This window comes from Mesoplodon bidens (genome assembly GCF_964165515.1).
Source record: "Mesoplodon bidens genome assembly, chromosome: 10".
In the NCBI taxonomy this organism is placed as follows: Eukaryota; Metazoa; Chordata; class Mammalia; order Artiodactyla; family Ziphiidae; genus Mesoplodon; species Mesoplodon bidens.
In genome coordinates this window covers 103,022,164-103,035,637 of record NC_138172.1, presented here as the reverse complement: position 1 = coordinate 103,035,637, position 13,474 = coordinate 103,022,164, and the positions used below count along the sequence as shown (strand labels likewise).

The window sequence follows — 13,474 nt, the reverse complement described above, 5'->3', positions numbered from 1 at the left end:
CTAGGAACCCTAGGAAAAAGGATTGGACATTATGCTTTCCTCTGGTAAATGTCAGGATCACAGGAAATGTACTGGAATTTAAATTCAAATTCATTAATTTAACAACACAGACCTACCTATGAATAGAAAAAAAGAGAGAAAAGAATGTATAAAAAGGCATTTTAAAAGGCTGGTGTTAAATCCTTTTTTTCCCCAGTTTTAGTGAGATATGATTGACATAGACTTGGGTGTTAAATTTTCACTACAAGGCACACAATTTTTTTTTTTTTTTTTTTTTTTTTTGTGGTACGCAGGCCTCTCACTGTTGTGGCCTCTCCCATTGCGGAGCACAGGCTCCAGACGCGCAGGCTCAGCGGCCATGGCTCACGGGCCCAGCCACTCCGCGGCATGTGAGATCTTCCCGGACCAGGGCACAAACCCGTGTCCCCTGCATCGGCAGGCGGACTCTCAACCACTGCGCCATCAGGGAAGCCCCAAGGCACACAATTTTTAAAACAATCTATTGTAAATGTGGAGGGGCAAATGTTGCTGAAATGACATCTAGTTATCTGTGACTCCTCCCCGTATACAAAGACACCCCCCCCATACACTCAAAACATACAGAGGTCTACCTCACAAATTTGATAGCTGAGCTTTTTAAAAAATAGACTTTATTTATTAGAGTTTTAGGTTTACATACAACGGAGCAGAAAGTACAGAAAGTTATCGTATACTCCCTCTCTCCCCATCTCAGTTTCCCCTACTATTAACGTCCTAAATAGGAGTGCTACATTCATTACAATTAATGGACCAATGTTGATACATTATTAACTAAAGTCTGTAGTTTACTTTAGGGTTCACTTTTGGTGTTGTGTGTTCTATGGGTTTGGACAAATGTACAACGACATTATACCACCATTATAGTATCACTCTCGTAAAATCCTGTGTTCAGCCTATTCATCTCTCCCTCCCCTTGGGCCCCTGGCAACCACTGTCTCCATAGTTTTGCCTTTTACAGAACGTCATATAGTTGGAGTCATACACTATTCAGCCTTTTCAGACTTCTTTTACTTAGCTACGAAATGACCGATAGTTCATTTCTCACTATCCTGGAACAGTATTCTATTGTACTGATGTACAACAGTTTGTTTATCCATTCACTTACTGAAGAACATAGCATACAGAGATCTACTGCACAAATTGCTGTGTTTGCAACTGCAACATAAAAAAATTTTTTAATACAAAATGCTTTGACTTCTAGGCAGATCTTACCTAGATCTTAGAAGGTAATTTTATCTGAAAAATTAAATCATCTTTCCCTAAACTTCAAAAAGGTTCTGAAGTCACTGAGAAATGACATATACATCAAAATTCTAGTTTGATCAGTCACGTAAAGACCTATAGTGAATATTAAAAAGTCTGGAGTACATCTGATAGAGTACTTTGTAACAAAATGTAAAGTTGAGGGGCTTCCCTGGTGGCGCAGTGGTTGAGAGTCCGCCTGCCGATGCAGGGGACACGGGTTCGTGCCCCGGTCTGGGAAGATGCCACATGCTGCAGCCCCTGCTGGGCCCGTGAGCCATGGCCGCTGAGCCTGCGCGTCCGGAGCCTGTGCTCTGCAACGGGAGAGGCCACAGCAGTGAGAGGCCTGCGTACCACAAAAAAAAATGTAAAGTTGAGGGAGATTTTTTTTGGCCTGGTATTTATTTATTTATTTGGCTACGCCGGGTCTTAATTGCAGCATGTGGGATCTTTTTTTTTTTTTAGCTGGGGCATGTGAACTCTTAGCTGTGGCATGTGGGATCTAGTTCTCTGACCAGGGATCGAACCTGGGCCCCCTGCATTGGGAGCGTGGAGTCTTAGCCACTGGACCACCAGGGAAGCCCTGAAAGAGGAATTACTGGGGCAAATGGCATGGACATGTGTAAGGATCTTGAAGCACATTAGTAAATTCATTCCTACCAGCAGTGTACAAGCAAAGCCCATTTTACCAACCTCTTGCCAGCACTGAGTACAGGAATTTATATAAGTACCTGGAATTTGAGAAAGCAAGAATGTGTCGTTATCCAATTTTAAAGGATAACAGGCTGCGGTTGGAAGGTACAGTGAGGCTTTCGTCATCACCTGGCTCCGCTCCTTCATGTTAGTTGAGGAAACTGAGATTATACAACTCACTCAAGGCCACACGCTATCACTTAGCTGCAGAGCAGTTAAGGAAACTGTTAAATGTCTCCTAACTCTTTATGTGAATTTAACGTTTTTTCTCTAATGGCACCTAAGTGATAACGCTTACTGCCAATCACCCTAAAATAAGCATGGCCTTTAAAACCTTGCCTACACTCTTCTCCATCTACCCTCTTGCCCAGAACCTAAGTGAGCTTGGTCAATCTCATTCTTAAAATGCATGCACACGCCATGTCTCCAGAACGTCTATCTCCGGCTCTACTTTCACCCTTGAGCTCCAGACTTGTCTATCCGCTGCCTACTTCACATCTACAATTAGACATTTAACTGGCATTGCAGTGTGAGGAGTTCCATGAATCCGTTCCCCAGCAAACCTGATAAAAGGTATTTAAAACAATCACTTATAGTCTCTGGAAATTATCCTAAGGGCATGAAGAATGAAGAAACACTCATTCAAGAAAATCTACTAGGGGCTTCCCTGGTGGTGTAGTGGTTGAGAATCTGCCTGCCAATGCAGGGGACACGGGTTCGAGCCCTGGTCCAGGAGGATCCCACATGCTGCGGAGCAACTGGGCCCGTGAGCCACAACTACTGAGCCTGCGTGTCTGGAGCCTGTGCTCCTCAACAAGAGAGGCCGCGATACTGAGAGGCCCGCGCACCGCGATGAAGAGTGGCCCCCGCTCGCCGCAAGTAGAGAAAGCCCACGCACAGAAATGAAGACCCAACACAGCCAAAAGTAAATAAATAAATAAATAAACAAACTCCTACCCCCAACATCTTTAAAAAAGAAAATCTACTATAATTTGGTAAAATCAGTGAGAGTTTGTGGTATTCGAACCAACACCTGCTCCCTCCTTCACACCCTCCCAAATCAGAGAGACAGAAACTCCACCCCAGCCTGGTGTCACCCAAAACACGGGGCTCCCTGTGCCCCAGCTCCCAGGCAGAGGGCCACCTTCTGGGGCTGTCAGCCCTTCTCGTTCAGCCCCCAGCTCCCTGCTCCTCAGGCTAAGTTCCAGGAGGATGCAGCCAGGAGGAGAGGACTTCCTTCTGCCCAGCTCCCGTTTGTGGACTGAAGGCTTTACACCTCAAGTGTGGCACCACTGAGAACACTGGGGCCCTGACCGCCTTTGCCACGGTCCCAAGGCAGAGGCACTGGGAGAAGGAGAGGACCTGTGGCTACTGTTTACCCCTTCCACCGAGCGCCCAGCTCCTAACACAGTGTCACTCAGAGAGAGGCATGTCATTGTCCCCCTCCCAGCACCAGAGCCCTGGATCAGAGACTTTGCCAGGAGGCTACAGGAGGCTGTAAAACAGACAGCTTCTCATCTCCTCCCAAAAGAAATGGCTTCGTCTGCAACAGAGGAGAGGAAGCTGGAGCTTCCAGATGCTCTCAGAAACAGTGGAGGACGTGGGGAAAGACAACCCGGAGGAGATTGGTAGAATCATTGCACATCGAGGTTAAACTGTAGGCCAGCCGTTTCTAACAGAGAACCAGGGATAGAGACTGGTGGTAGGAACCCACCTTGAGTCAGACCTCAGCCAAATCTCAGACAGTGACCTTAGAAACTATCCTGTTAAATGTCCCTGAATTTGATTGGTTTAGTCTGTGGACCAATTTATGCCCCAGAGTAATGTTGAAAACAATACAGCAGTCAGCCAGCACCTAGCGGATCTTAACACCTGGGTATGGCCAGGACAAGAAATGGGCAAAGAGAACCTTTACAAAACCACTGTCATCCCAGAGTGACTGCAGGAATCCCCAAGGCTGCACTCCCTCAGGAGCAACATCAGAGACTTCACGCAGCATGGGGTGAGGAGGGAATAGACTTCACTAGAATAATTGAGTCACTAAACAAATAAACAAGCATAATAATAACAAGACTGGAGAACGGTGGAAACCAGTAACCAGAGTTGCTAAAACATGCCAACCTACAACAAAAGATTACAAGGCGTGCAAAGAAACAGGAAAGTGTGACCCCATACCATGGGGAAAAAGCAGCAATAAAAACCGCCTGTGAGAGTAACTAGATGTTGGACTTAACAATGGCTTTCAAAGTTGCCACTGTAAACATGTTCAAAGAACTAAAGGAAACATGGTTAAAGAAGTAAGGTCTGATGACAAAAAGTCACATCGAATACAGAATATCAATAAAGAGAAATTATTTTTAAAAAACAAGTGGGAATTCTAGAGTTGAAAAATACAATAATTGAAATGAAAACTTCATTAGAGGGGCTCAACAGTAGCTTTGAACTGGCAGAAAAAAAAATTAGTAAACTTGACAATAGATCAATAGAAATTATGCAATCAGAAAACAGAGAGAAAAAAGAATTTTTGAAAAAATGAACAGAGCCTTAGGATTGTGCGACACTCTAAAGCACACCAACATACATGTAATGAGATTGCCAGAAAGAGAGAGAAGAAAAAGGAGCAGAAAAATGTTTGAAGAAATAATGGCTGAAAGCTTCCCAAATTTGTTGAAAAGCCATAGAACAAAGAACTCCAAGTAGAATAAATGCAAAAGAGATCCACATATAAACACATCACAGTAAAATTGGTGAACGCCAAACACAAGGAGAAAATCTTGAAAGCAGCAAGAGAAAAACAATTCATCATTTAAAGGGGACACTGGGAATTCCCTGGAGGTTCAGTGGTTAGGACCCCAAGCTTCCATTGCAGGGGGCACAGGTTTGATCCCTGGTTGGGGAACTAAGATGAGGTGTGGCCCAAAAAAAGTTAACCTCAATGAGATTAACAGCAGATTTCTCAGCAAAGAAGACAGATACAACTGGTCACATAATATATTATTCCATATAGATAAAATATCCAAAATAGATGAATCCACAGAAACAGGATACTGACTGGTGGTTGCCAGGGGCTGGATGGATAGGGGAATGGGGATAAACAGCTTATTGGGTACAGGTTTTATTCTGGAGTGATGAAAATATTTGGGACTAGACAGAGGTAGTAGTTGTACAAAAGTGAGAATGTACTATAAAATGGAAAAAGAAAAATACGATGATTGCCTAGAAAAGACAAATCCATAGAGAAAGAAAGTATATTAATGGTTGCTTGGGAGCAGGGGTGGGAATGGCGAGTGACTGCAAGTGGGTATGAGGAAATATTACAGGGGTGATGAAAATGTTCTGAAACTGGATTATGGTGATGGTTCACAATTATGTAAATTTGCTAAGAATCACTGAAGTGTGCACTTAAAATGGGTGATTTTATGATATGCAACCTCAATAAAGTTGTTTTTAAGATGCACACATGAAAAAAAGCAATTGTATAAACCAATACATTTTATGCATATAAATAATAAAATGTATTGTTGGGTCTATAACATATAGAATAGAAGTGTAACATATTTGCTCACATCAGTACAAAGGAGGTGGGTAGTAGCAAGGCTGTACTGAGCTAAAGAAATTACTCCAGATGGTAACTTGGATCCACAAAAACAAGAAGTAAAGAGAACCAGAAACGATAAATAAGAAGGTCATACATAATAAAAGCTATACAGTCGACCCTTGAGCAATGTGGTGTTAAGGGCACTGACTCGCCTCGCAGTTGAAAATGTGTTATAACTTTACAGTTGGCCCTCCATATCCAAGGTTCTGCATCCATGAATTCAACCAAGCACGGATCATGTAGTACTGTAGTATTTATTGAAAAAAATCCACGCATAAGTGGATCCACAGTGTTGTTCAAGGGTCAACTGTAAATATGTATTCGCTTTCCTTTCTTCTTTCAGTTTCCTTAAAAGATATAAAGCTTTAATCATCATAACAATGTACTGTTGGGTTTGTAACATTTATAGATACTATATATATATAAATTATACCACAAAAAAATAGGCAAATAGAACAAAACTATACTGGAGTAAGGTTTTTAATCTCATTGGAATTACGTTTGTACAAATTTGGAGCTAATTCTGGTAAGTTAAGATGTATGTGGTAAGCCCTAGAGCAACCACAAAGGAAATAACTAAAATAGTGGAAAAAAATCACTTAGAGATTAAACTGCTACATTAGAAAATATTCACTTGATTCAAAAGAAAACAGTAAAGGAGGGACAAAGGAACAAAAAGACATGAGACATACAGAAAAGTAAAATCATAGACATAAATCCAACTATGTCAATAACACTGAATGTGAGTGGATTAAACAATCTATAATCAAAAGGCAGAGATTAGAATAGATTTAAAAAAACAAGACCCAACTATATGCTGTCTACAGAGATATACTTCAGATTTCATAGTAAAAATCATGCAAGCAGCAACCACAGAAAGTGGGAATGACTGTGCTAATGTCAGGCAAAATAAACTTTTAAATTTTTTAAAAGTTACTACAGAAAAAGAGGGACATTTTGTAATGATAAAAGTGTCAATCCAATAGGATATAATGTTTATAAACATGCGTGAACCTAATAACAAAGAACCAAAATACATGTAGTAAAAACTGACAGAAATGAAGGGGAAAATGGACAACAATAATTGAAGTCTTTAAGACCCCACTTACAATTAGACATCTAATAGACTCTGAAATCATAATATGACTGAAACAGAACTCTTCATTCACCCCCAATTCCCACCAATTAAATCTGCTCTGTAAGTGGCAATTGCATTATATCTGCTCAAGCCAAAATACCTTTAAGTCACCAACTCTCACACCCCACATCCAACAGATCAGTGAATTCTACAGCTTGTCCTTTCAAAATATATCCAGAATCCAACCACTTTTTCCCACTTTCACCCTGTTCTAAGCCACCACCTTCACTCACCAGGATTTCTGAGTTACACTCCTAACTGGATTCCACCTTTCCTCCCCTGGTCCCTGGCTGTCTAGCTCCTTAGAGCGGCCAAGAAAACATTCTAAAATAAATTATGCCATTCTTCAACCCTGCACTTACTCTGTCCAATAAATTTTAAGTGAAATCCAAATCCTACAAACTCCCTTTCCAGCTTTACTTCCTACTCCTGTAACCACTGCACCCTCTCCACACTGACCTCTTCACTATCCTTGGCCTGTTATGAGACTGAGTTCATAATGCAATTGCAGTTTTTAAAGTGTCATTAATATATGAATACAAGTATAAAAAAGTGAGAAAGGCTAGCTAGCCCTATTATAAAATGTGAATAATAATTATCTACAGGGAGTAGGATTACAATTTTCATGTTTTCTTACTGCAAAAAGTGCTTCTAATTTATGTATTATTTATGTGTTACTTATGTAATAAAATTATGAAAAGCTGTGTATAAAACCCCTTACACCCAATGTAGCAAGAGTATGTAACTACATACAAAATCTGGAACTAAACAAAAAAATCAGAACAAAAGAAACAAACGAAAAAAAAAACCCAAAAACCTTGCCTATAGAAATAGCTAGTATTTATCAATACATGCTCCAAGGACTTTCACTCATTATTTCATTTAATTCTTATAATAATCCTACATGATGGGAACTATTACCCTCACGTTACTGAGGTGTAAAGTGAGGCTCCAAAGGTTAAACACGTGGTGAAGCCCAGGTCTTCCTGACCTGAATGGTCACGTTCTGAACACCACTGGAGACACTGCCTCATCAGAGTCACACACAACAGAGCAACACTGACCCTGCTGGACAGCCAGTAACAAAGGAAAGGGCCATCGTGTAGTTACGAAGACATTTACTAAAGCTAGAATTATGTAAAAATTGATAGGCATGTTACGTTGGAAAGCAAACTATCACATTCCATACAGGAGTACAAGAAATATTTCACGTGGAAATAGGCCCCAATAGACCCATACATTAATTTTGGTTCAGTTTGGGTAATGGAACTCTGGGTGGTTTTCGTTTCGTTTTCTTTTGCTCTCTTGTATTTTCCAGATATTCGTGAATGCATTGGATCTGCTTTAAAACAAAGAACAAAAAACTATTTTCATGGAACAAAGGGAAAAGTTTTTGTTTTCTAATAAAGGAAAAACTCAACCCACTGTCTTCCCAAGCATCTACAAATCCCAGGTCCGCTCTCAGGCGGGAGGCTGGCTGGGCTCCGAAGGGCGGGGCGGGGCGGGGCTGCCGCTCTCCTCAGCCCCGCCCATCCCTTCCCAGGCGAACGCACGCACGCACGGACGCACGCACGCACGGACGCACGCACGGACGCACGCACGCACGCGCCTCCCTGGGCCAAGAAACGCGCGCTCGCCGAGGCCCCGCCCCTCCAGGGACTTCCGGTGGGCGGGGTCACCTCATGAGCTCTCTCCCGGCGCGGGACCGATCCAGCGGCTACTGCAGCGGCTGCTTTCCGGTGCAAAGGTTCCTGAACTAGGACAGGAAAAAGTAGCGGGGCTGAGAGGATGGGCTTCAAGTTTGAAAATGAAAAGTTGGGCTTAAGTTTGTCGCCTAGTAAACGTTTGCTGAATGATTAAAGTAATAAGTGGATGTTTGCTTTAACTCCGGCTTCAAAGAACGCCGTTTTTCCCACAACTTCAACGGCAGTGTAGTTCGGGCTGAGTCCTTGACAAATCCTGTCCGAGCGAGCAAAATGTGTTTGCCAGCATCATTTTCTGAAACTTGATTTTTACTGTGCTCTTGTTGAAAAACTTGAATGGTTTGTCCAAGTCTAAACTTGAGCCAGTCATAATCAGGCTTCAAGCCTGAACCTTACTTCCTGTGTTCCCCACCTATCCTTCGCCACACTCGGTATTCTTAGTTTAATGTCCACATGAAAGCTGCTGCAAAGAAACGCGGAGGGGGGGGCGGGGCGAGGGAGGGCAGGGAGATCACGTTATGACTGAGGAAAGATTGGTTTATGAGCGTTCCACGAATCAGCAGCAAGGAAGAGACTACAGCTTAAGGACACAGAAAATAAGGAATTTCTGGGTGCCGATCCAGTGCTGTTTCCGTTACCTTTATTCGAAAGGAGTTTGGAGAGCTGTATGGGTGGGTGCTCAATAAGGGGATGCTAAACCAATGACATTTCTGTGGGAAGCAGCACAGTAAGACGGAAGAGCACAGACTTGAGAAATTTCAGTTCAAACCGTGGCTTGGCACCTAGGAACTGAGTCATCACAAGCAAGTCACCTTACCTCTGAGTGCCAGTTTGCTAGGCTTCTTTGCCTTAAAGTATATTATTCTACTTTATATCCAAGGTGAGATCTCTTACAGGCTTGCCCTCAATTCCAAGAAGAGATCTGTAATAAGTCTGTTATACTGTTTATTTTCATTTTAAATTATTTATTTTAAAATAATTACTGTTATTTTAATAACATATTTGAGCTATTCTTAACACAATGAAACATGGCTTTGCCTTCGTGGGACAGAGAATATAATAAACTGTAAATACAAGGCTGCCATATACAAAATACTTTTGAAAAGATATACAGGGATGAGAATCTAGAGGTAGGAACAATTAGTGGAACTCTGAAATCCCAACCTACACACTATTCGTACATAGATAAATGTATGGTTGAAAATATAAACCATTCTTAACATATTTCTGAAAACTATTTCCTTTGAAAGAAGCCTTCTAAGTTATTATACCTGGATTTGATTATTAAGGAGAAAGAAATCCTTCATAAGGAAAACAATATAATTAAGGACCATACAAAGAAATGCAACAATGGGTGTGTGTGGGGGAACCCACAAACATCAGTAAATATCCAGGGATTGATTTAGTGTTCCACGTTAATAAAGGGGGAAAATGAGGGGGAAAACGCTATGAGGGGAAAACGCTTAACATTTTAACACGTTTGGGATTCCAGCCAACTAGGGACTTACTTTGTAAGAATATTTGTAACTCTTCCTCTCTGAAAATCAAGAGATATATAAGAAGCTCAGATATTCCGAACTCAAATTTCTAGGTCAAACCCAAACTCAGTGGATTATAAGAATAAAAGGGATCATCACCCTGCTTTCAGGTTCCAGAGTATGGAGAAAGATATGTCTCTTTTGAGAGACAGAGAATGAAAAAACTTCCATGGTATTGAAAGCTCTTCAAGAGACAGTAAATGTTTTCTCATATAATGTTTCATTTAGTCTCGTTACTGTAGATTCATTGTAGAAAAACAAAGTTACAAAGTTATTCGGACCAACTACAGAACCAGCGAAACTAAACAGGAGTAACGGATTCCTGAATCGTTTCCCCTGTACGTAGCAAAAGCTGAAACAAAGTTCAAAAGTTTCAAAGAAATGTATCAATTAAAATAGTTCCCTATGTTCTAGGTACAGCCCTACGTTTCCAGTACTCCTGCCTTTCTACAAACATTCCCTTAATGCCGTTTCACACTGGCTTATCTAGACAGTAAAAAGGCATTTAAAAGCAAAGTCATCTTGTTTGCCCCAGTTTGAGAATTTTAACCCGACTGTGGGCCCCACAATGAAACCAGTTCTCGGAACCGCGCCTGCAAGGCAGACACCCCCTTTTTCCACCGGGGTCCTAGAACGTAACGTCGGTTCTAACCCAATCAACGCGCGCCCTTAAAGCCCCAGCCCTCGCCGCCGCAGCCCCGCCCCGTCGCGGAAGTGCGTCATGACGCTCGTGCGCCCTGTCCCCGGATGCATTTTATATCCGGATTCTCCGATCAATCCTGAGGTGCACGGTTCCCGACGCTGTCGGCACATGCGCGACGGCCCTGCTCCCTCTTCCTCCTTCTCCAGTGGCTTCCACCGTCCGGGCAGCCACCGCCACCGCCGCCCAGGAGTTAGGAAGTTCAAGATGGCCGCCGCGGAGGCTCAGTCGCTGCGGGAACAGCCAGAGTAAGTAGTCTAGGAGCGCGGAAGGCCGGCGCCCGGGGCCGGCCGAGGGGGAACGGGCGGAGAGCTGCCCGGGCGAGCGGGCGGGAAAGTTCGGGCCCTGGGGCCGCGGCCAAACTTTGGCTCCCGCGAGGCGTCGTGGGGCGCGGGCGGGCGGCCTGCGCGCTCCGCTCGCCGGGAGGCCGCGGCTGCTGGGTGGAGGGCGGCCGGGCCTGCCGCGTCTTTGCCCCGGGAGGCGTGGGCGCGAGCGGCCTCTACAGGTCCCGAGCGCGCGGCTCCAGCGGGGGCGCGCCTGCCCGCCTGCCGTCCGCGGGGACGAGCGGGGCTCCCGGCGGCCTCGGTGCGGGCCCCCGAGCAGCAGGGCGGCGCGGGCGAGCCCTGAGACCTTTCCTCCGCAGGCGGTTCCCCCGGTGCTTCTGCTGCCCTTGTCAGTCTTAGGACCTGAAAGCAGGGGGAAGAAGGGGTGCCGGGGCCGTGCTCCTTGACCACCCCAGAGCTGTGGTTTGCGGCTGGCGGGGTGCTTCCTTCTGCCACCCTGTACTCTGTACTCCAGCATCCACCCGATATCCCCCCTCCCCTCTCCCCGGCCTATTACAGCAATTTGCCAACTTGCAAACTTGAGACAAAGTAAGATCAAGTCCTCGGTTTTGAGGCCTAGCATTTTTGACCTGAGTTTATAGTGCTTATTTGGGAGTACGAGTGGAAGAAGTGGAAATTGTTAGCTACTTCCAAACCCAAGCACTTCACGTCTGTAATTAAGCTAATATAAGGATCGATGCGGCCGAGCGAAAACAGACTTGTACATGCTGCAAGGGTAACCGTTGCTTAACTAAAAGCAGTATCTTGTTTTTCGTGTGTTTGTTAGGAAAACTCAAGAATCTAGAAGAGAATGGATTTTAAAACAGTATTCCTATAGCGACCTTTTTTTTTTTTTTTTTTTTTTGCATCCGCATTATCTGATTTGTTTCCTGACGTCTTAGGAAAGAGGTAGATACAGTCTCCCAGCAACTTTGGACTGAGAGAGAGGAGAAGAAATCTTTGCCACCAGCCAGCCCATCGCTTCATTGCTGTGCGTCCAGTTCTGGACTGCTCAGTCATTTGTTTTACTCAGCTAGACAGAGATATTTATGAAGTTTTTCATTAAAGGCCTCTGAAAGCTGCTTTATTATCTTTTCAATTTTACTTAAAAGAGGACAAATGGATTCCGAAGTTGTGGGTAGACTTTGCCTCTTTTTGTTTCTCCTCGAGTTCACAGTGAGGCCCAGTTCCAGTCTTCATGACAAGATGGTCCAAACCTTAGGCAACGCGGCTGATTTTTCTAGTAATCTGTTTAAAGTTCTATAGTATGTCCATTTATTTGATTTCAGGGACAGTTCAGATTCCTTTTGAGGAGTGGCTCAGCCATATTTATTTACATATTCAAATAACACTGGATTTAATAATAATATTTATTTTGGCCCCTGCAGTATGAATGACCCTGAGATAGTCTTTAATTCCACCTCCCCCCTCCTCGACACTTGTTTTGCATGGAATGTGTGGTCTGTATGTGTCCCACTTTCATTTATTTGAAAATGTTTTGCTGTAGAAAATGACAGTTTGCTAAGAAAGCAGGTACCCTGTTGGCTGCCCGCAGTGAATGCTGGAATGTAGTGTCTGAATAGTTTTTTTGAGGACACACTGAGGAGTTCACAGTTACGTGGAGGTTATTCCAAGTGGAACATTTAGAAAAGGTAAACGTATAAAATAGTTTTAAGCTCCCTGAAGGCCTTTTAGTGGCTTTTACATTTGTCAGTCTCTTTAGCTCAGCCTTTATCGGTGGTTTTAAGCGTTTAAATTTTTATATGCATTGACTTACTTGCACTTACCAAGACCAGGTACTGAACAAATATCACCTCATTCAGTCCTTCTAACAACCCGACGGAGGTGGATACTGTTATTTCCCACATTTTACAGATGAGGAAACGGAAATATGGAGAAATTAAGTTAGCTTGCCCAAGGTCACACTCAGTGACAGATGCAGGATTGAAACCCAGGCAGTCTAGTTCTAGAGCCCTGCTCCTGACTTTTGTACTGTCTGGTCCTTCGCTATACAGTGTGGCTCCTTTTAAAAATAGCCTTTAACACTTGAAATCATTTTTATTTATTTCCAGTGTCCTAGAAGGTCCGTTTTCATGATAAGACAGTTCTAACTCTTTGAAACTTAATATCCCACTTGGAAAAGGTGGGGGGCAGGGGAAGGTTCCTTTTAAGACTAGTTGTTGTTTTGAATCCATTTTTATTTTTACATCTACATAGTCAGAGAAACAGGCTTAATTATTTTCCTTATAAAATGCAGTGGCATTCATTTTGCTCCCCCTTACCCCCAACTGCAAAGCATGAATTGAATGCTTCCCGAATAAGATGTTATTAAGAATATTCTTTGAAAAAAATATGTGAAAGAGGAAGTTAAAATAACACTAGAGGTTGGGAACTGGTCACTTTATTTTACAGTTGTTCCATGGCTATTTTCATTGTGCCAGATGCCCCAAAACCCTGGGTTGTTTGAAGGGTGAAACTTGTACAATGTATTTAACCAAAC

General features: G+C 43.2%; 1 protein-coding gene across 13 annotated transcripts in view; it reads left to right on the top strand.

Moving 5' to 3' along the window:
- Nucleotides 1-10,708: 10,708 nt before the first annotated feature.
- Nucleotides 10,709-13,474, top strand: part of PRP4K (pre-mRNA processing factor kinase PRP4K) — a 40,979-nt gene continuing 38,213 nt past the window's right edge. For all 13 annotated transcript variants that reach the window (XR_014016934.1, XR_014016935.1, XR_014016936.1 and 10 more), the window contains exon 1: nt 10,709-10,899. Coding sequence is in view for 1 of the 13 variants with exons in the window: in XM_081247194.1 (XP_081103320.1) it covers nt 10,763-10,899 (137 nt within the window). In the remaining 12 variants the exon portion in view is untranslated. The remainder of the gene's footprint in view (nt 10,900-13,474) is intronic.